We start from the raw sequence: 23,542 nt of genomic DNA, 5'->3' as shown, positions 1-23,542 counted from the left end.
CTTGCAGAACAGCACAACAGTCCTTATTCTGAGTTTCCTCACAGGTCAAGTTGTGTACTGTATCGTTGGAGTCTGAGGTGCAAGATTTATACCTAGTGCCCAATTTGAAGCACTAGAAGCTTCTAGAGGTTTCCACTCCTCTGAGGGGTCAAGCACCCTCTCCCTCCCTGCCCTGGCCTCAGCTTGTCTGTGGTCACAAAAGACTAGAAACAAACCCTTTGTGAGAGTGCCCAGGCAGAGCCTTTGTGGTGTGCAAATGTGGTAGGTAACAGGTCCTCCCTCTTGTTAATTCAGAATGGCCCATCATCCTGCCAACACCTAACTTCCCTTCTCTTACTGTCTGCAAGCAATACACAACGGGCAACTACCAGCTCCACCTACTCATATGACCTAGGACCTGGCTGCAGGTACTAAATGGTCAGAACAAGAAAATGCCAACTTTATAAAAGTGACATTTTCCAAATTGAGACTAAAATTCAACTTTGACCTTATAGAGGGCTTTTAATTACAATTCTTTAAACACCGAACCCAACCTGCTTACCTGCTCCCATTTGAAAGTTATCTCTTACTAGATGTAATAAGGCAGCCCAATATTATCAGAGAGAGAGGTTTTCACTACCAGGACATGTAAAACTTAAAAATATATGTCCAACTTTTTAAGTACACTGCACCCCAGCCCTCTGGGCTGTTAAGGGCCTACCGTAGAGGTGCTACACATGTATTAAAAAGTAAGGTCTGGGCCTGGCAAATCGAAATGGTGGTTTAAAACTGTACATAGGCTGCAAAAGGTCCCTGAGACAGGTTTAAAGGGCTACTTAAGTGAGTGACAGAATAAGTGCTACAGGTCTACTAGTAGCATTTCATTTACAGCTCCTGGATAGATGTAGTATCATTTTACTAGGGATATACAAGTAAATTAAATATGACAATTGGGATTAAGCCATTTTGACCATGTCTAAAGGAAAGATCATAAGCATGTTAGCACTGGTAAGCAGTGTTAAAGAGTGCTGAGTCCTCAGGCCAACAAAACAAAGTCAACAAAAACTGGAGGCTCAAAGGAAGAGAGCTGTGGGAAAACCACACCAAGGATGTCAGGTCCAACATGGGTTACCCTCCCCCCTGCTCAAAACTGGTAGAACTACCCAACCTCCTGGGAGTTCTCATTACTAAGGCAGAAGAACCTGGAAAGACCATCAGCATTGGTGTGGTTAGTTCCAGGACGATGCTCCACAGTAAAGTCCATTCACTGTAGAGAAATGGACCATATCAATAGGTTGGGATTATAACCCCTCAACTGCATTAGCCATCTGAGGGGTCTGTGGTCTGTCTGAACACGGAAATGAACACTAAACAGGTATGGTCTCAACTTCCTCAGTGCCCAGACCACTGCAAAGGCTTCTCTTTCTCTTGCACTCCACCTGTTCCCCGGGAAGTAACTTCCTGCAAATGAATGCTACAGATTAATCCAGGCCCTTTTCGTTTAGGTGAGTGAGCATTGGTCCCTATGCCATGCTCTGAGGAATCTGTCTCCACAATGAACTAGTGGGAGAAATCAAGGACCTTGAGCACAGGTGCCATGCACATCACCTTCTTCAGGGTGTCAAAAGCAATCTAGCACATCTCCATCCAGATCACCTGTCTGGTCTGCTTCTTAGAAGTCAGGGATCAACAATGGTGCCATTCCCCTTGACAAATCTCCTGTAATGTCTGTTGAGGACCTGAAAGGCCATCACCTCCAACTGAGTCTTAAGGGGTTTCCAAGTCAGAATGGTGTGAATCTTGGCCTGGAGGGGCTACACCTTGCCTGCTCCCACTTGGTGATCCAAGTAGACCATGGAATCCTGCCCTATCTGGCACATACTGGTCTTGATAGTCATTTCTGCTCTCTGCAGAGCCTGAACCACCTCTAGGAGGTGGCACAGGTGGTCCTCCCAACCAGAAATGAAGACTGCAATGTTGTCTAGGTAAGCAGCACTGAAGTTCTCAAACCCAGCTAGGGCCGGGTTGACCGACCTCTAGAAGGAAGCAAGGGCATTCTTCAACCCAAAATGCGTCACTGGGAACTGGAACTGGCCTTCTAGAGTAGAGAAAGCAGACTTAGCAGACTTATCTTCAGCCCTCTATATTAAGACGATCTGCCAGTACCCAAAAGTTAAATCAAGCGTGGCGAGGAACTTGGCAGCCCCTAGACACTCAATGAGTTCGTCAGCTTGGTGGATGGGGTGTGCGCTAGTCTTCGTGACTGCACTGAGCCGCCAGTAAGCCACACAGAACCTGAGTTCAAGGATGGTACCCAGAGAGGCAGCCTTGGGAATACCACCACTGGACTGGACCACAGGCTGCAGGAGGGCTCAACTACCTTGAGCGCCTGCATTTTGGGTACTTCCTCCTTAATCCTGGCCCTAACCTTGCAGATAGTTTGTACATCATATTTTTCACTTGGATACTGTCCCCAATGTCAATATCAAGTGTATACCATGTAGGGAGCCCTGGGGTTAGGAAGAAGAGAGAGGCCAGCTGTTCCAACACTTGGGAGACAGTCCCTCCGTTGTTCTAAGTTCAGGGTAGGGAAGAGGTTGACACTCTCCACAGACCAATCCTGCTCCTTGGATGAAAGGAGGTCAGGGAGAGGTTTACTTTCTTCCCCCACTTCATCATCCGTAGCCAGGAGCATGGTAACCTCGCACCTCTTGAAGTGGTGTTAGAGGTGATTGACATGCAGGACCCGTAAAGGGTTCCTGGGAGTCTTCCGATCCACTAAGTTGGTGACATCCCCCTTGCACTCTTTTACCTCATAGGACCCAGACCATCTGTCTTGTAGGGCCCTAGGATCCACGGGCTCATCAGCCACACTTTTTGTCCAGACTTAACTAGAGTTGCCTTCTGGTCATTGCATTGTTTCATGACCTCCTGGCTGGCATCTAGAGTCTCCTTTGCCTTCTTCCAGAAATGCTTCATTTAGGTGCAGAAGGCTAGCATGTAGCTGACCACATCCTGAGGGACTTTCTTGGGAGCTTGGGAGCACCCCTCCTTCACCAGGCTTAAAGACCCTCTCACAGGGTGCCCATGCAAAAGTTCAAAGGGGCTACATCCAAACCCCTTCTGCGGAACATCCCTGTACGCGAACAACAGCCATTGCAGGAGGACGGCTCACTTCTGCATCAAGGGCCCTTGCACGCCCATGATCATACATTTGAGTGTCCAGCCCATTGAGCTGGGGACAACAGGGTGTGGATAATTTGAAGGTTACCCCACACTCGACCCAGATGGACTTCATAAAAGCTGACATGAAGTTGGTACCACAGTCAGAAACTACATCCTTGAGGAACCCCACACGTGTAAAAGGTCCCCATCAGTGCCTTGGCCACAGCATGCGCAGTCACTGTCCTCGGAGGTATAGCCCCAAGGTACTGGGTAGCATGGTTCACCAAGACCAGGATTAATCTGTTGCCCACGACTATCTTGGGTATCCAGAGACCCAACAATGTTGATGCTCACACTCTTGTGCTTCCCACCGGACTTCCCACTGGCAGGTGGGGAGTGACCTACAGAGTGCATCTCAGGCCATCCTCATGCTGGGCCAACAAATGTGGGCAACAGGCCTGCCAAAGATATTTTCTGTACCAGAACTTGCCAGGGGAACATCATAAGCCAGCTCTAGTAGGAAGGTCATGTAGCCCTGGAGGACCACCAACTCATGGGTTGCACTAGGCGCTCGAACCTTGGGCTCAGTATACAGGAGACCATTCTCCCAATAAATTAGGTGATCACCAGAGATGTCTCCAGCTGCCATAGCTTTGGTCTGGTGCTGTAGGCTCTCCAGAGCAGGGCACTCTTTCTGAGCTATGCATCACCCCCAGGCTCTGCCTCTTCCCGGACAGTGGGAGTTCCAGGAGTGGGTTTCCCATGCCCCTTGCTCTTCTTTTTTTTTGGCAGGCACATGTGCCATTCTTCCAAGCTCCATATCCTCCTGACTACCCTCACGGGCAGCCATGGACCGTGTGGTCAAGCACACCCACTAAGCCAACTCCAACCCCAACATCTCCAGGTGGGACCGGAGCGCCATCTCTTTCCAGATGGTGTGCTCCAGATCATTCCCAAGCAGACAATTCACAGGTATGGATGGACTCAAGAGATACCCTCCAGGAACCTGAGACCTCCTCCTCCCATACCTCCTCCACCACCCACCCCCAAATTCAAAGAGAACCAGAGCCACTGGATAGTGATGCACATGGTTGTCAGCTACTACAACCTGGTGGACTACATTTGGGACTACCTGCTCTGCAGACAGCAGATGACAACTGACGGTTGTCGTGCTGGCTCTTGTGTCTCCAGATGACAACTGACAGTTGCCATGCTGGCTCTCGTGTCTCTCAGAGCCTCCACCCTCTGCCCATTGATGGTGACCCACTGTCTACATTTCTTAGTGTTTCTAGTTATATGGGCCTTTGTCACGATCTCGCCATCCCCAAGGGGCACTAGGGCAACCTGTGCATCACCCCCCCACAATAACTAGAGCAATCTCCACCCCAAGCACTACTCCCCATAGCCCTGGTGTTTGCCCACGAATGGGGCACTATGCCCGCTTGGGATACTTGGTATCCCCTTTGTAGTGTCCAACCTGCTGGCAGTCAAAGTACTTTGGGGGTGCCTTCCCTGAGGAATTGTTATCAGGGAAATATTTTGTCTTCTGCTCAGGTGGGGATTGGGAGCCCTGACCTGTGAAACTATTTTGGGGCCTTTAGAGAACTCCTTGTTTTTATGTCTGTCTCCCCCTCCTTCCTTTGGTGGGAACCCTGCCCACCCTTGTGGTGATCTCCCCCATAAAATTTCTTATGGACCCTGGTGCTGAGCCAGCAGCCCACCACCTTGGCAAGCTCTCTGGGGTCAGTGTGTTTCCTGTCAATCAGGTGTTGGTGCAGATCTGCAAAACAAAAACTGAGCATGTGCTTTCTAGCAATTAGATTATACAGCCCCTGGTAATCTTGTACTTCACTGCCCTTCACCCAAACTTCTAGTGCCTTGGAAAAATTATCTACACAATCCACCCAGGTCTGCTGTTGCAGGTTCTGGCTGTCCCTAAACGTCTGCCTATACTTTTCTGGGGTCCGCTCATACTTCCTGGTCAGGGCTTCCTTCGTGAACGGATACGTCATCCTGCCCCCTCTTGCTTTTCATTAGAAATCATGTCACCTTTCATAAAATGACAAGCTTAGTGTCTGACAGTTTCATTTCTCTCATTTTAATCACAAGGAGGCAGTACATCTACTAATTTGTGTTTTGGTTTCTGTCACTTGTGTTCTCATTCAAAGAAATGAACGTAGAAAACATGTAAATATGGTTTGGCTTAACAATATATGCTCACTGCTACAAAGGGATAATGCTGTGGCTTTGCATAGCAATATTGCACTTTGCCTGATTTGCTAAATACATGTGCACAGGCAAACGTGCATTTCCTCATATCTCGACGTAAGTCAGATGATCCCCAAAACTACATCTGGAATTGTGCAGATGGACTGTGCAGATGCCTCACTCTCCTATTACGTGTATCAACACTGTTGTCTAATTGACACTGCTTTGTGATGAGCCTCGTCTTGCTAATAAAATATAGCAGAAAAAATAAAGAACGCTGTCAACTTGTGCATTTGTCAAACATACTGATGGAAGAACAGGAGGAAAATTAACAAGAAAGTGGAGAATGGGGAGGCAGTGAGGAGAATGAAAATCCCAGAATACCTACATTAACTGTAAAAATGTCTTTGAGGATTTAATTTTTCTGGTGGAACTGAACAATACTAAAATTATTTAAACTTAAGTCTCAAAGAAAAGCCCAGCAGTTCAATAATGGCACTTTATCATGGGAGTAAAAATTAAACTGGCTTAGGTGAAGACCTCTTTAGCACTTATGCAGGAGAAAAACTGCAGTTCTCTTTCATTATCCTTCATACCTTTTTTGTCTTTAGTCATGCACACAGCAAAAGGAGAATTCCACCATGGGCTTGGCACATAACGCTGTACAAGATAATGAGAAGTGAATGGTGCAATTTTAGAGTACTAATAGATGGCTTGGATTTTTCGTGCTAGCTGCCTTGGATGCATCATTTTAGGAAACAATGGTAAAGATATATCAGTGACCTGAATTAGGATAGAATTAGCCTATAATTTCAGCGGTTTGACCCAGGACCTGTCAATCTTCATGGGGCATTCAGCTCAAAGAATCTAATCATCACTAGAGTAATACTAGCCTCCTTAGTAGTATTCCACCATTTGTGGTACTGAGACAGCATTACCAGATTTAAATGTCATCCAGTAACACTGTATCAAATTATTGCAACTGTGTGCTTTCATACCAAGAGCCACTCATAGCGGCAATCTGCTGGATGTGACCCTCCTGAACAGGCAGTTGAGAGACATAAAACAATGAAGGGGACCATCTAATCGGGATTTTAGCTTATGTGATCCGTCCCAAAATGGTCTTACATAAATATGATGGATGCTACTTGCTATGAAGCTGATGGATTCCTGCTGTAATAATACTACCTTTGACACTAAAAACGTATAGCAGTTGGTGACCTTGCCTGGATTAATGTACAGAATTCCTGAAAAACGTTCACACAGGAAACAAAGTCAGGGACAGGATCAGCCGCCAAAAAGGAACTGAGACATTTTATGCATTACTTGAAGAGTTTTTTTAACAGCACCAGTTGGATCTGACCCTTTCTGCATGGTCACCCCAGATTTTTGCCTTTTGGTGCTGAGCCCATTTCTACTGGCATTTGTACTCTGTGAGCTATTTCCCTGCTAAAACATGTCTAAGGCCTGCCACTGCAGCCTGCAGAGCAGTGTTTTAAAACGCCATTTCAACCTGGCAAAATAAACCTTTTGTCAGACCTAAAGTTCCTTTTTTAATACTTATAGGTCACCCCTAACGTATAGGTCAGGGTGCATGTCATTTAAGAAGAAGAACGTGTGTGTTTAAGTTTTACATGTCTCAACAGTAAAAAAAACTCCTACTACAGTTGTTTTTCTCTGTAGTAAAGCTATATTTCCCATAGACTATTACTGGGTTACCCTACTACGCTTAATGAGTGATAACTTCAGTTTGGGAAACAGATACGGAAATACTTCATCCATTCATTTGAATTGTAATTTAAAATCCTCTTTAATGGTAAAGTCGGATTTTATGTTACTATTCTGAAAATGTCACTTTTAGAAAGTTGACCTTTTCTGCCTAAACCAAATGTGCCTTTCTGCCAGTGTCCAGGTCCCGTGACAGTCAATGGCTCTCCTCCGGGGTGTTATGTATTCCTCTTAGACACTGGGACAAAAGGGCTTTGGGGGTGGGGCAGGGTGTTCCTCTCCTGAGCAATATGTCTTGGCGATTGTACTCAGGCTTCCTGATCTTCAAAGGGTTGCCTGAGGACTATCACACATGCCAACATTTTACAAGAGAAAAGTGGGAGGTTTAAAAAAAACAATCAGAAGAATGTATTTCTCCTATTGACTTCTATTGATCCCTGAATCTGGTCTACTGTATTGTGTGGGACTTGCAAATGGGCTGCTGCAGGGACGGCTATCAGAATGTCAAGTTTTTCCTTACCTGTCAGGAGCATGGAGAAAGCGCTATGGCACACACAGAGAGTGACAAAACTGTTGTGCACTGACCTGCACAAGCAGGTACTGGCGGTTCATACTGCAGGTCACACTAGACCAGTCCCTGTCAGCAGAAGACCACAGAGAAATTGGGCTTCTGCATGCAGGAATCAGGAATCAGGAGGTGGGAGACTAGTCTTGAAATCGGTGGTCTCCTGCCTTAATCGGGAGGGTTGGCATGTATGGGCTATGCCCACCCCTTCCTGACTTCTGAAGCAGCTGCCCTGACACCTAGGCCTGCCTGTCCTTTGTTATTCTAGACAGTCTGAAGCCAAACTCAGAAAAGGGTAAGGTTAGGCAAGGGGGACATCCCCCACCCACAAGCTGGCACCGGGGAAAAAGCACAACACTCTTGGACCTGTGGAATATTCAGAAGGACTGCCCTGATATCTGAGGAAAGAAGACTGGGCCTGCTTGCCTTGAACCCAGGATCACTAGAAGTGACTCCAAAGGTCAGTTGGCTGAATTCCTGTGTGAGCCATAGGAAAGCAATAAGCTTCCCTGCAACTGCATAGCTAACAGGCACCACCTGGGCCTACCTGAGCCCTGCTGCTGACCTCTAGGTCCTGGACCCTTGGCTGGCATCAGAGGGTACTCTACCTGCTTCAAATCTACAAATTCAACACGCCAGTTAAAGATCCAGAGGTTTGGGGCTCTTCATGACTGCAAGAGGGGCCCCCCACATTGGCAACGGTCACCATGCCCCCCAACCAACGCAACATGTGAATGATGACCTGCTTTTTGTGCCAAACATCGACAGCACGTGTCTTCTGCCAATACAAAGCTCCAGCAACAACTGCTCCTTGTGTCGACAATGAAGTCCTCAGGCTGCCACCAACGCGAAGCTCCAGCTGAGGCTCATCTAGTGGACTTGGACTATGAGAAGGTAAACTCTCCTCTCCTTGTATCTGACCCGCGCTCCATCCGTGTCAGCGTGAACATGTGACTTTGACTCAGTCCAGCGCAACTGTTAGAAATAGAGTCTCTAGTTGGCAGAGGTTTGCACTCTGCCTAAGTAGGGACTGCCACTCTAGTCAGGGTAAGTCAATTACACTACCTAAATTAACCTGGGCTCACCCTCTGGTAGCTTGGCACAGAGTAGGCAGGCTTAACCTAGGAGGTAATGTGTAAAGTAACAAATTGGAAACACCACAAACCGACGTCACACTGGTTTAGAAAAACAGATGCGGTTTATCTTAATAAGATAAGACCCATACTATAAAAATCCAATAAGTAGTTTAGGAGTTAGATATTAACACAAATCATCTCCAGTCAATATCAGATCACGGAAATAAATATGATTCTGAGTTAAATTAACTCTTTAGTGAAAAAAGCTGTTGCATAGACGAAGGATAGGTGGGTTCTAAGTGCATGGGACTCGATTCAGGGCCTTTACTGTACTGCTGAGGAAGGCCCTGTAAGTGGTGACTGAAGAAGCCAGGCCCCACTGACGGGCATGTTAGAAGAAACGCATTAATACTGCACACCGGCGAGAAGCGCTGAGAAATACCCCTGGGACCACTCTGGTCCGATCACAATAGAAATGCCCCAGCTGCTGCAGGCCAGGAAAGTTCCTGGTTGCAGAATGGGGAAGAGGAGTCGGGCAGGAGGGTGATGTGCACAGAGGACGGCTCAAGGCTAGCAGGCAAGTATGTGCTCCCTGCTGTCGGAATGCTGGCGGTCTCTCGCACAGACAAGCGGCTCTGCTGAAGGTGGGTTGAAGGGGGGATGAGCAGAATGCAGAACTCCAGACAAAAGCGCGGCCTGCCAAGTACTCTGTACAGTGAAGGCACGGTGTTCCTTAGTCCCACGCGTGGTGACTGTGAGAGTTGGAGCCGCTCTGAACTTGCGGGTGCCTCCGCTGTCACGCTCCCTTAAGACGCGCAACCCAAGGCACTCTGGCAGCACTGCAGACACTGGTAGGGAGGCATGTGAGGTCATTGCGTTCCTGCGGCCTCAGACCGGTGCAGGTGGAGTCAGTCAACAGGCCCTTGGGGACAATTTGGAGCTGTTGGTTCTTATTGCAGGGCAAAGGTCAGCAGGCAGAAGGGCTGCACAACACAGCAGGTCAGCAGTTCCTGAGAACAGTCAGTCACAGCATAGTGGTAATCCTCCTGGTGCAGCAGACTTCACTCCAGCATCGTTTGTTCTTAGTCAAGTAGTGTACTACTCTAGTGGGTCAAGAGGCCCAATACTTATACCAGAAACTGCCTTTCATGTGGGGGATTACAACAAAGAATTCTTGTGAGGTGCACAAGTCCCTTTCAGGTCAGCCTCGGCTCCATCCAGCCAGTGCGAGGTAATCAGCCTCTTTGTGGGGGCTCCGGTCACTACTATTTGAGATGTAAGTGGGAACCCTACCCAACCTGCTCCCCAGGAAGACCCATCAGTATGTAGATGAATGCAGATGTAGCCAAGTATCATGTGTTGTGGGTGTCTGAAGGGAACGCACCAGTCAACTGTCATCTAGCCCACGGCACACATGTATTGGAGATAGGCTGTGAGTACACAGGGCAGAGAGTGCAGAGAAATTTCCACTTTCTAAAAGTGGCATTTCTAAGATAGCAATAATAAATCTGACTTTACTAGTAAAGAGGATTTATTATTACCATTCCAATGGTACCAAACATGATGCAGTTACTCCTCTCAGATCAGGAATTACATCTTAAAGATATTTTAAGGAATTCCCAAAGCTGGCCTATGAGAGGAGCAGGCCCAACAGTAATGAAAAATGAATTTAGGAGATTTTCATTAACAGGACATGAAAAGCTTAAAGGTGCATGCCCCCGCCTTATGGGCTACCTAGGGCCTATCTTAGGGGTGACATATGTAAGAAAAAGGGGAGTTGCAAGGCTTGGCCAAATGTTTGAAATGCCAAGTCGTGGTGGAAGTGAAACTGCACATAAAGGCTCTGCAGTTGCAGGCCTGAGACATGTTTATGGGGTACTTAAGTGGGTGGCACAATTAGTGCTGCAGGTCCACTAGTAGCATTCTGTTTACAGACCCTGGGTGTGCAGCACACCACTGTACAAGGGACTTACATGTAAACTGAATATATCAATTGTGGCTTCAGCATTGTTATCATGTTTAGGGGAGAAGCACATGCATTTTAGTACTGGTTGGCAGTGGTAACGTGCTCAGAGTCCTAAGGCCAACAAAAAAATACAGCGACAAAACAGTAAGTAAAGGCAAAAAAAGTCTGGGGTAATACCACCCTAAGGATGCCATGTCTAACAGTGACCAGATAACCATGAGTGGTGTGGTGTGCTTTTTGCCACAATTTTTTACCTAGAACTTTAAAAATGCATAATTCTGGGTATACTGATTGGATTTTTGTTATTTTGGTGTCATTTTATTTATCAACCTTTACTTTATTTCTAAATTGTTGTGGGCTTTTTCTTGTGTTGTGCTTCACTTTAATACTGTTTGAGTGATGCATAAATACTTTACACGCTACCTCTAAGTTAAGCTTGACTGCTTTTGTGCTAAGATACCAGTGGGGTAAGTACAGGCTTATTTGGTGACTTTTGTGGTTCAGCCTGACAAAGACTGTGGTTGTTACTTACAGAGGGGGGGGGCATGAGCCCCTCAACTAATACTAATAACCCAATATTTTATAGCACACATAGAAAAGGGAGGTGATAAGTAAAAAAATTTCATCCATCTAAATAAAAAAGATGAACGTGAAAAGCTCTCCTTTCAAAAAGGGTAAACAAAAAAATGCAGCGCAATGCCAAAAAGTGTATTGAAGCCCTTTCTTGCATTCTGCTGATAGAATGGAATAAATGTAACGGGGTTGGGACACATGGTGATGCACAGACAGCGGTCAGGGCCTGTGCACAAGTAGGGTCCTCTTCAAAAACGTTTAAAGTGACAGTGTCTTTTGGAGACACTATTTCTGGTTCTGCCTACAACTTAGGCATTACCACCTTGTTGAGAAGGACAGCCAACAAGAACGACAGACGAAATGTTACCCTTCATAACGAAACATTAAGGTACCAATTTTGTACAACCACTCAAATTTTGTATTATGCCAGATATCCCTTTCCCTAAGCATTTTCGGATGCCACACTTTTGATTTTATGTTAAATTTACAACTACAGTGTGTTTATTTCAATAGGTGCCACACTACAGAAAGTAGGTGAGCTGTTTCATTATCTAGGTGAGCATTTTGATTTACAAAGAAGTTCCTTTCCACTGCTCTCAATCTTAGGTTTTCAGAGTTGTGGATTTTATGTACCAAACTTCAAAGTTTTTAGGTAGATCTTTGGAACCAGTACAAAATCACACAGAACAGTGGCCCAGCATTTTTACTGATATAGTATCAATGTGGTGCCCCCAAAATCACACACGCTTTTATAACACCCAATGGAATATAGCCTGAGAACAACTGCCACATAGGTGACCGAGGCTGGTGAGAACACAATTACATATTTTAATGATGATTTAGAATGATAATTTCTACAGTACCTCTCACAGACTCCGGTCTGAGATTCTTCAGGTTTATCTGGAAAAGAAAAAAAAAGCCAAAAGATTTAAGTATTTAAATTAAGAGCAGTGCTGAAAGGAAATAAGTATCACTAGTGTATTTGATTTAACTCTCTGCAATGAATACAACTGAATTCAATCTACCTACAAAATAGAGATTTTGTTCTCAGTGAGAAACTTTTCTGAGAGAGCCTAACTTATCCGGAGGAAAACACAACGGAAGTGAAAACGGGGAAAAATTTACTAGAACACTAGTCACCAACAGCAGTTGTATATTGCATGCCGACATTTTTAGACCTGCCTTTAATTTTGCAATGTAACACGTACTATTAAGTATCATCACAAAATCTCTAGCCGTCGAACAGTGTGCCCAAAGAATACTAATTATGCAGGTTCTTCTTTACGACCCCTGTGCTTGGCTGCAAACACATGGATGACGGCTTGCAAGGAAGAGCAGTGCACAATTCCTGTGTTTGCATTCTGAAACGAGAAACCTTTTTTTTTTTTTTTTAACACCATGTTTTCTTTAAAGAAGCAACTGTTTATTTAAAAATAAAAAGCTTCCCTTTTCGGAAGACATCGGGGGGAGAAGGCAGTGGTAGGCACTGTTCAGAAAGGGGAGGGTTATAGCTGCCTCTTTCGACTCAGCTGCCATCTCCTTTGAGATGTTAGTACTGGTCAGTGGTTGGCAACTGCAATTTCGATAATTAACCATTGATGCATATACCACACCAATGGGCAATAAGAGGCTAATAACCCTTACAGGAACCTTCTTAACAGCTATTCAGTATGACGCTGTAAACTATTCTGGGAGTCACAAGTGCTTTCTGACTCACAAAATGGCACACATAACATTAAAGATACATAGGTCACTGGACAATTAGCCAATCCCTCATTGGGACTGAGTCTGTGAATAAAAGGTCTCACAGTAGACTCTGTAGTTTTACCAAAAAATCAAATGAAGGATGGAGTGCTTAAACTTTTCAAACACTGAAACACGGCTGCTACAGAACAGGGGTGGCAGGGCAGGTCGGGGTGGGGGGATTAAAAATTAAAAAAGAACACTTACTTGTTCCGTAGGGAGATGGTTTCCGTCTCTCCTCTGTCCTCTTCCTGACTCTCTGCAGCACACAGGCTCCCAAACTCCCCTAAGCCAATCATGACACGGCTGTCACCACCATGGGAGCAGCATTGTGATTGGTCTCAGCAGCCTGGTTCGGCGCACAGACAGGGAGTGGGAGCCTGTGCACATTCTCCACCCAGCTGCGCAATACAGCCTGGTGAAGAAATGCTAAGTGCGCGTCTGTTTGGCCGGCCCAACACAGCCTGCCAAACTGTCACCCCTGCTCCCTGTGACACAACTCAGCCCTGCCCCACCCTAACCTGGCTCCGGCGCTGAAAAAATAAAATGATAATAACACAGTGTTATTATCATTTTATTTTTTCCTTTTCGCACTGCTCAGAGCAGTGGGGCGATGCTCCTCCGCCTTAGTGGAGGAGCCGCAACTGGTTGCTTGCCATGTCACCCCCATTTGGAACCAGCCATATGCAGATCAGTCTTGACTCTGCTCCCAATGGGAACAGTCCAGCCCAAACTTCCAAGCCAGGCCCTCCCTAGACTGGAAATAAGCATCCTGGGACCGTGTTTGGGGTTTCACCCCTCTTTAGCCAGGCTAGCTTAAATCCAGTGGTGCAGGGAGCCAAGGGACCCACGTCTGGGAAATAGAAAGATTATCCCTTGACCTCCCTAAATCCAAGTTCCAATTTTAACATCAATTAGGGCAGTGGTTCCCAACCTTTTGACTCCTGAGGTCCCCTCTCTGAATCACTGCTGCAAGCCAGGGACCCCCAAGCAATTTGACTTAAATTTCAAACATTAAAACAGTAATTTGCAAAAACAAATGCACAACTAAGCACATACCAAACAAATACTTGAATTAGTAAAGATATAATTATTTTATATTTAAAAAAAATGCAAAAATCAAAAAACTTTATTGGGAAGGACAGCGCTGCATCTCGACAACTAACTTTTCAATGTTTGGTTTTATTAAGGAAAACTAAATCCGCAGGTCAGATTCTACACTTACCAAGTGATTTCTGTTTTTATTTTTTAGGTACATAAGATCTGAGAAAGCTTTTTCACATAAATATGTGGTGGGGAAAGGAAGTAAAACCATAAGGGCCTATCATCTCTCCATAGCCTCTGTCAAATGTAATTCATTTGTTTTTAGCACCTCTCGTACAAGTGCAGGGTGTCAGAGCACTTTACAGGGGACTACAAGGTGTAGGATTTATATGTCATCCACATGGTAGGCATTTTCTAAGAGTGCTTGATCTGGAGAAGCACAAACTCAGGATTCAGAATATAACACAGCGGTTAGTGTTGACTTTAATAAGAATGTATTTCTATGCAAGCTAACCTTGTTTAACAGCATAATGAAAATGAAAGACTGGGGATAAAACATAACTTTCTAATTTATGCCATGCAGTTTGCATCCAGCTCTTTGATGGCAGTTCATAGTTCACTGTGCTAGATTACGAATGTAAGTTATGAACTACACTTAAACAAAACAAATCTCTGTGACAAAAGCAGTAATCCACTGTGCTATGCACATAAAATATTGTTCTTTGCATGACATGCATTCTTTGCTGCAGGCATATTAACCATCAGTGCTACCTTAAATGAGTCAAAACTGCCACTAGACAAAACTCCCATCTCTAACCAACAGGTACATTAATCACCAGAGTTATCTTGACACTTATTTTTGCCGGAAAGCTGCTAGATGTACAAGAAAAGTCTGCTGTGCTTTCAAAACTGCTTCACTAAGGAAGTAAAAAATATAAAAACACGCATGTTTCTGTCCAAAGGCCCCAGCTGGAAAAGGGTCTTCCTGTCAGCTCAGGCCTGCGGACCCTCTGGGAATGTGTCACAGACCCCTGGGGGTCCGCAGACCACAGGTTGGGAACCGCTGAATTAGTGCTTACTCTGGTACAATCCTTTTTGGTTGGTTATGATGCCATGCTGTCATAACCACTAATGTTTCTGAGATAAAGATGAAAACTCAATGGCATGTCCATAAAACTGAGGACAACTCTGCCTCAAATAGATGCCTAACGCAGACAGAGACACAGGTACAACCATAGCTTACCCTTCAAGTAAACAGTAAACGATTATAAGTAAAGCAATGGTGATTAGGGTCTTCTCCCAGGACAAAAATGGGAGACTGACCGTTTCAAAATGATGAGTAGGTGCATCTGTTATACTGGATGAGGAAGCCTCATCCATGTCTTGTGGAATGCTTCATCATCAGCTTCCTCACTCCACCATATAAGATGGTACTAAAACGGCGGTCTCAACCTCAGTGTGAGGAAATTCTTGGCAAAAGATATTAGATAAAGAAGTGATCCAGAAAGAAATAGGTAACAATACTCCAAGGTAAACCTAAAGAATTTCCTTTTTTCATAGGTACCTTGAGTATTCTTTAAAAACATAGAATAATGGTAACTTGGCTTAATGAACAGTTTACAAATATTTCTGTATGACAAAGCAAGAGATAGGGACCCATGAATGACCTTGACCAGTTCTGGCAGAAATGAGGGCAGAAACATGTTGGCCCAAATCGGATAAAAGTTGGGTATCAGTAGTGAAGGATTGGAGCTCCATCACTAGTATTTGGTCAGCAATTGTCTTTTTAATGGAAACAAAGTAAAACCATTGTAGCACTCAACTCTCTCAGGGTAGCAAAGCAGAGCATTCAACGGCCTACTTAGGTAAGGTGGTGTGGGCTAGCACTCCCAATTTGCTGGCACACAACAACAACAACACTCAAATTACTCTCCAGTCATTGCTTTACTTATAAAAAGCAAACATACAATTAGGGCCAGATGTAGCCAGCAGTTTTGCCCATTCTGTGTCTATGGGAAAATGTGTTTGTACATATGGCCCTAAATCACATGCATGTACATATACTCAAATAGAAATACTTTTGGTGACACCCTCGTCACATTACACTTCTAGTGAGCCTTGAACCGCAAAATCCCAATACACCCACTTATACCATATTTATTATTACAATATGTAAAGTAGGTTCATTATATATGAGACAGACCTGCTGGCTTTGTCATGATGTCCCGCATTGAAAACAATAACCACATGTTATACTTAGTCAATTTGACAGATTATAAGAGATGTCAGTACATTAATAAAAGCAGACACATACGACTCAACTTGCAGAACCATTTAAATCAATAGAAGCAGTACTAAGTTTAATAAGCATTTTTATAATGGTAAACATGCACTGCTCAATATCAAGTTTGTCACTAAAGAATATGAATTCAAAAGGACCTGTGCCAAAGTCTTTCTTTACACTCTACAAGTCACAAAAGCTCCAGGTTCAGGAGTCGAAAGGAGGGCAGACTTTCCCTGACGTCATTGACATTGTGGCCTCAAAAACATAGGGATGTATTTTTCTAAAACACTCCAGGTGGACTGCTGCACCTTATGCAGGCCCCCACAACACCTGGACACATTGTTGGTGGTGCAGGGCTCGAAAAATCCACTCGACTACTCCCAGTCTTATTTGATCATGTCCAGCTATTTTTAATATTTACTCCTCCCTTCTGGCGAGTTGACAATGAAGAGGTGTTCTGTTCAGTTGAAAAGTGGAGGGGCAATAAAAGATGCCTTTAAATCTTGTTCTAATGTCACATTTGCTCTGTGTTTATAGACAGAGGTCAAAAGTAAGCTTTTCTTACAATTAATTTCCCTTCTGAATGCAGAGTTCGGGACTTTGTAAGATGAACTGTGTGACCTGCTGCTTAGAATGTAAAATAAAAGGATATAGGGAGTCAGGTTTGTCCTAACACACAACATTTAAATGACTAAGCCAACTGTGCAAACATTTCAAAATATATTTCAGTAGTTGTGAAAGCCTTTTTCATATTTGTGTGAGATTAAAAAATATTTTAATAGGATGAAAACAAATCAGAATACTTTATATGTTGATACTGTAGGAAGATGCCACTGTTGGCATGGTTGCCCCCCACTTTTTGTCTATTGTTGATGCAAACTTTGATTGAAAGTGTGCTGGGATCCTGCTAACCAGGCCCCAGCACCAGTGTCATTTCCCTAAAACTGTACCTTTGTTTCAACAATTGGCACAGCCCTGGCACACAGTTAAGTCCCTTGTAAAAGGTACCCATGGTACCAAGGGCCCTGTGGCCAGGGAAGGCTCCCAAGGGATGCAGCATGGATTATGCCACCCTGTGGGGACCCCTCACTCAGCCCATGCACACTGCCTTGGAGTTTGTATGTGCTAGTGGGGCAAAAAAGGGCAAAGTTAACATGGCACCCAATACCACAGGTGAGGGCACAGCTGCATGAGCAATATGCCCCTACAGTGTCTAAGTCGATTCTTAGACATTGTAAGTGCAGGGTAGCCATATTGAGTATATGGTCTGGGAGTTTGTCATTGCGAACTCAATAGCACCATAATGGCTACACTGACTACTGGGAAGTTTGGTATTAAAGTTCTCAGTGCAATAAGTCCACACTGATGTCAGTGTGGGATTTATTGACAAATGCACACAGAGGGCATCTTAGAGATGCCCCCTGTATGTTAGCCAACCTGGTAGTGTAGGACTGACCGGTTTGTGCCAGTCTGCCACTTCCAGACGAGTTTCTGACCACCTGGGGTGAGTGCCTTTGTGCACTCTGTGGTCAGAAACAAAGTCTGTCCTGTGTGGAGGTGCTTCACACCGCCCCCCCCCCTGCAGGAACTGTAACACCTGGCAGTGAGCCTCCAAGGCTGAAGCCTCGAGTTACACTGCCCCAGGGCACTTCAGCTAGTGGAGATGCCTGCCCCCGGACAAAGCCCCACTTTTGGCAGCAAGTCAGGCGGGAAAGCGAAGGAAAACAGGGAGGAGTGACCACCTCAGCCAGGACCCCCCCCTAAGTTGTCCAGAGCTGAGGTGACCTCCTCCCTGCAGAATCCTCCATCTCGGTTAGGGGGATCAGGGCCAATATAAGTAAGGATGTGCCACCCTCCCCAAAGGGAGTGGACACAATGAGGGTGTAGCCACCCTCAGAGACAGTAGCCATTGGCTACTGCCCTCTAACCCCTAAAACAACCCTAAATCTTGTATTTAAGGGATCTCTGAGCCAAGAGATTCAGATTCCTGACGACCTCAAGAAAAGATGATGGACTGCTGAGCTGAAACCCCCTACAGGGAAGAAAAGGAGACAACAACTGACTCAGCCTCAGCCCTACCGGCCCGTCTGCGGCTTCAAAGACCCTGCACAAGAAAAGCCTCCAGGGTACTGCCTGCATCGCCGAGGACCAAGAAACTCCCGTAGACAGCGGACCTGTCCAACAAGAAGAAGAGGAAACTACTTCGAAGGGACTCCCACCTCACTCCAGCTTCAGAGTCCAAACCCACTCTGCACTTGACGCCCACGGCCTGTGTCCAGGTGGCCCAACTATTCAGAGAGGATCCCCAGGCGATTCCAATCGAGTGTCCACTCTGGGCTAATCTCTCCACCCCTCCACCACGATGCCTGCAGAAGGAATCCCGAGGACCACCCCCCCCCCGACTGCGAAAAAGATATCCAGCACCTGGAGAAGCACTGCATCTGCAGTCACCAGACTTGAGAGAAAACGACCACCGGTGCAGCAGTGACCAGCAGGCAGCCCTCCTCCCTATCCAGTCGGTGGCTTGCCCGAGGAGCTACCTGTGCCTTCCCTGCAGCGTCTAAGTGACCCCAGGGTCCCCCCATGGAGATCCATTGGGAGCCCGACGCCCTGTTTGTACCCTGCACCCGGCCGCCCCCAAGCCGCTGAGGGTGCGTGTTTAGTGCCTACTTAGGGCACACCCAGTGCTCCTCTAAACCCCCCTGGTCTGCCCTCTGACAATGCGGGTACTTATCTGCAAGTAGACCAGAACCGGAGTACCCCGTCTCGATTGGGGCCCGCGTTATTTTGGCTCCTATTTGACCTCTGCACCTAACCGTAAGTTGGTTACTTACCTCCAAAACAGTACTGTACTCCCCCCCCCAAACCCCTTTCCCTTGAACTGTTGAAAATTGCATTGTGTCCACGTTTAAAATAGCTTTTTGCCATTTTAAGAAAAACTGTGTACATTGTTAATTCCATTCAAAGTCCTGATTATAACTATGCAAACTACCTTTACGTACGTACCTGCAAATTGAATTTTGTGGTTCTACAGGGAGTGCAGAATTATTAGGCAAGTTGTATTTTTGAGGATTAATTTTATTATTGAACAACAACCATGTTCTCAATGAACCCAAAAAACTCATTAATATCAAAGCTGAATATTTTTGGAAGTAGTTTTTAGTTTGTTTTTAGTTTTAGCTATGTTAGGGGGATATCTGTGTGTGCAGGTGACTATCACTGTGCATAATTATTAGGCAACTTAACAAAAAAAAATATATACCCATTTCAATTATTTATTATTACCAGTGAAACCAATATAACATCTCAACATTCACAAATATACATTTCTGACATTCAAAAACAAAACAAAAACAAATCAGTGACCAATATAGCCACCTTTCTTTGCAAGGACACTCAAAAGCCTGAAATCCATGGATTCTGTCAGTGTTTTGATCTGTTCACCATCAACATTGCGTGCAGCAGCAACCACAGCCTCCCAGACACTGTTCAGAGAGGTGTACTGTTTTCCCTCCTTGTAAATCTCACATTTGATGATGGACCACAGGTTCTCAATGGGGTTCAGATCAGGTGAACAAGGAGGCCATGTCATTAGATTTCCTTCTTTTATACCCTTTCTTGCCAGCCACGCTGTGGAGTACTTGGACGCGTGTGATGGAGCATTGTCCTGCATGAAAATCATGTTTTTCTTGAAGGATGCAGACTTCTTCCTGTACCACTGCTTGAAGAAGGTGTCTTCCAGGAACTGGCAGTAGGACTGGGAGTTGAGCTTGACTCCATCCTCAACCCGAAAAGGCCCCACAAGCTCATCTTTGATGATACCAGCCCAAACCAGTACTCCACCTCCACCTTGCTGGCGTCTGAGTCGGACTGGAGCTCTCTGCCCTTTACCAATCCAGCCACGGGCCCATCCATCTGGCCCATCAAGACTCACTCTCATTTCATCAGTCCATAAAATCTTAGAAAAATCAGTCTTGAGATATTTCTTGGCCCAGTCTTGACGTTTCAGCTTGTGTGTCTTGTTCAGTGGTGGTCGTCTTTCAGCCTTTCTTACCTTGGCCATGTCTCTGAGTATTGCACACCTTGTGCTTTTGGGCACTCCAGTGATGTTGCAGCTCTGAAATATGGCCAAACTGGTGGCAAGTGGCATCGTGGCAGCTGCACGCTTGACTTTTCTCAGTTCATGGGCAGTTATTTTGCGCCTTGGTTTTTCCACACGCTTCTTGCGACCCTGTTGACTATTTTGAATGAAACGCTTGATTGTTCGATGATCACGCTTCAGAAGCTTTGCAATTTTAAGAGTGCTGCATCCCTCTGCAAGATATCTCACTATTTTTGACTTTTCTGAGCCTGTCAAGTCCTTCTTTTGACCCATTTTGCCAAAGGAAAGGAAGTTGCCTAATAATTATGCACACCTGATATAGGGTGTTGATGTCATTAGACCACACCCCTTCTCATTACAGAGATGCACATCACCTAATATGCTTAATTGGTAGTAGGCTTTCGAGCCTATACAGCTTGGAGTAAGACAACATGCATAAAGAGGATGATGTGGTCAAAATACTCATTTGCCTAATAATTCTGCACTCCCTGTAGAAATAAATTTGGAAGACATATTTTTCTAAATAAAAATCCTATTGGTCTGGAATTAAGTCACTGAGTGTGTGCTTCTTCTATTGCTTGTGTGTGTACAACAAATGCTTAACACTACTCTCTGATAAGCCTAACTGCTTGACCACACTAACACAAATAGAGCATTAATATTAGCTATTATTGACTCTGTCAAGCCTCTGGGGAACCCCTGGACTCTGTTCACACTATATCTAATTTTGATATAGTATATACAGAGCCAGGTTCCTACAATGTGCAAATGATATTTTTTCGGAAACCCAGTTTTCACAGATTGTTAATACACTATATAGTTTTATCAGTAAAGCTGCAAGTTAGTGGAGAGATTTTTTTGGACATTTCTTGGAAAGTTACTGTGTGTAGATGACAATATGGTTTTCGTAATATATTTAGTAAAATTGAGTGTTTAAACATACTGAGAAACACTCCTGCCCTGATGGCAATGTTGTTAGTAAACTAAAAGAAGTCCTAGGTTATGTGGGCTAGGCCTTGTGGGTATCTGGGCTAGATTCTTGTGTTGCATGCAGCAAACTTTAGTCTAATTAAACAAACAAAAGAGATTTTTGTGTACTGCAGAAATGCTGAGCTCACATATTTGAAGGTGCAGTCATATGTGAGAATTAAGAAAAAAGTGACTCTGTAAACTATTTGCCTAGGATCACACAATTTAAGACCCGTTTACAGATCAAGTACATTACAGTTATGTCGAGTAGATTATTTAAGATCTAGTAACTTTATGATTTTTCGAGCCCTGTGGTGCCTCTGCATATCTGTTCTCCTTTCTCCCACTCGCGGTAAGCAAAGATGTGGATGTGACAGTGAAGTGCTCCTGCTCTCCCCAGACATGGAAATGGGGAGCTGGATGTTTACTGCTCCCTGCGCCAAACTTATCCTTTACTGGGTTCCTGGGGCCATTCTCCTGCTAGTGGGGGCATCTAGCACAGCCTGTTCATCACCTGCCACCAAAAAAAAAAACACTTGCTTGGTGGGACTCCCCAGGCCACACAGCCTCCTGGTTTCTTAAAGGGCCCCATAGGAAGCAGTAGAGTCCAAGGCAGTCCACAGACGTCAAAAGGAAACCATCCAGGATCCTCCTAACAGGTCTTTCCCCGAACTGTCCCTCAGTTTTTCAATTGGGCCTGAAGAGACCTATCCTAGTCTTGGGGGAAGCAAGAGTCAAAGTCATAAAATCCACCTTGCATGGCATCAAGTAGCTTCTCCTTCCAGCTGCATCTTTCACTATTGTCGCTCCAGCATCTTCTCCATTGTCTCTACTTTGTGCCAGGGTTTTTAAGTGGGGTGGAATGTTTTAAGGGTCAGGTGTCTCTGGCCAATTTGCAGATGTCACAACATACCTCCACCCCTCTCCCAACCGTCCAGCACAGCATTTTTGGACAATCCGAAACGGAGACTTCAAGTTGCTTCTGAGAGCCTCAGCTCTGCCCCTGACAGCCTGATCTCTTCCCACCAAAACAAAACTTTCAAGGCAAGCTCCTTCTTTGTTGGTTCTTTTGGTCTGAGCTCCCTCTGTAGTTCCACTAGACCTGGGATGTCTCTGCTCCAGTCAGGGGTGTGGAATTTATTAAAATATCTACTTGTCCAGGGGACAGGTTGCTTCTCAAATCTACTTGTCCTGTAAAAAGATCTACTTGTCCCTCTGGTGCCATGTAGTGTGGCGACAAATTATGGCAGCAATCTCATTATGTAAGAGCTCGGATAATAGCCTCTCTGATTATGCCAGGGCTACTACCATGGTAGGGCTTGAATACTTGCAGTTTCAATCCCTACTGTAGCAATTTCCTTATTTTGCCACCTTTCTGCAGATCTGCATACTGGGGCTGGAGGAAGCAGTAAGCAATAGTTCCAGGGCTGGAATGCCTTTGAGTCTGCAAACCTACTAACCTGCATGTTTTAAAGATTTTCACCAGCTTCTCTCTAATATTTTCCCATAATAAGAAAGGTTGGACATTTACTCCTGACAATGGCAGAATTAGAACTTCTTCCAGGGTTGGGAAGAAAGTGGCTGGAGGGAAAATGAACTTGCAAATGCTCAATAGATTTTCACATGAGCAAATCTACACATGCGTATTTACCCATGCTAAAATACAGTTCACAAATATTTTATTGGGGTACGATTTCCTGGTATACTTCTCTTGAAAGCCACTAATTCAAAGGCATATACCATGGGTGCACTATTGTGACTTTTTTAAAGAATTTGGGGCCACATGTAGGTAGGTTTAGATTTGCGACTCGCAAATTGCGAGTCGCAAATCCGAATGTAGGATGGTGTCCCTGACACCATCTGCGATTCGCAAGGGGGTCGCAAATGCCCACCTCATGAATAATCATGAGGTGGGTTGCAATTTGCGACCCCCTTGCGAATGGCGGCCCTCACAGGGATGGTGGCCTGCTGGAGACAGCAGACCACCATGTCTGTGACTGCTTTTCAATAAAGCAGTTTTTTTTGTTTGTAATGCAGCCCGTTTTCCTTAAAGGAAAAATAGATGCATTACAAAAACGAAAAATGAAATGTTTTCATTTCATTTTTTCAGAGCAGGCAGTGGTCCACAGGACCACTGCCT

At 45.1% G+C, this 23,542-nt stretch overlaps 1 protein-coding gene across 2 annotated transcripts in view; it reads right to left on the bottom strand.

Annotated features, from left to right (window-relative positions):
* Positions 1-23,542, bottom strand: part of FAM204A (family with sequence similarity 204 member A) — a 313,312-nt gene that overhangs the window by 253,574 nt on the left and 36,196 nt on the right. For both annotated transcript variants that reach the window (XM_069239249.1, XM_069239248.1), the window contains exon 3: positions 12,124-12,160. In XM_069239249.1, the coding sequence (XP_069095350.1) occupies positions 12,124-12,160 (37 nt within the window). The remainder of the gene's footprint in view (positions 1-12,123; positions 12,161-23,542) is intronic.

Source organism: Pleurodeles waltl, chromosome 6, assembly GCF_031143425.1.
Source record: "Pleurodeles waltl isolate 20211129_DDA chromosome 6, aPleWal1.hap1.20221129, whole genome shotgun sequence".
Classification (NCBI taxonomy): Eukaryota; Metazoa; Chordata; class Amphibia; order Caudata; family Salamandridae; genus Pleurodeles; species Pleurodeles waltl.
This window is presented reverse-complemented; position numbering and strand designations above follow the sequence as displayed.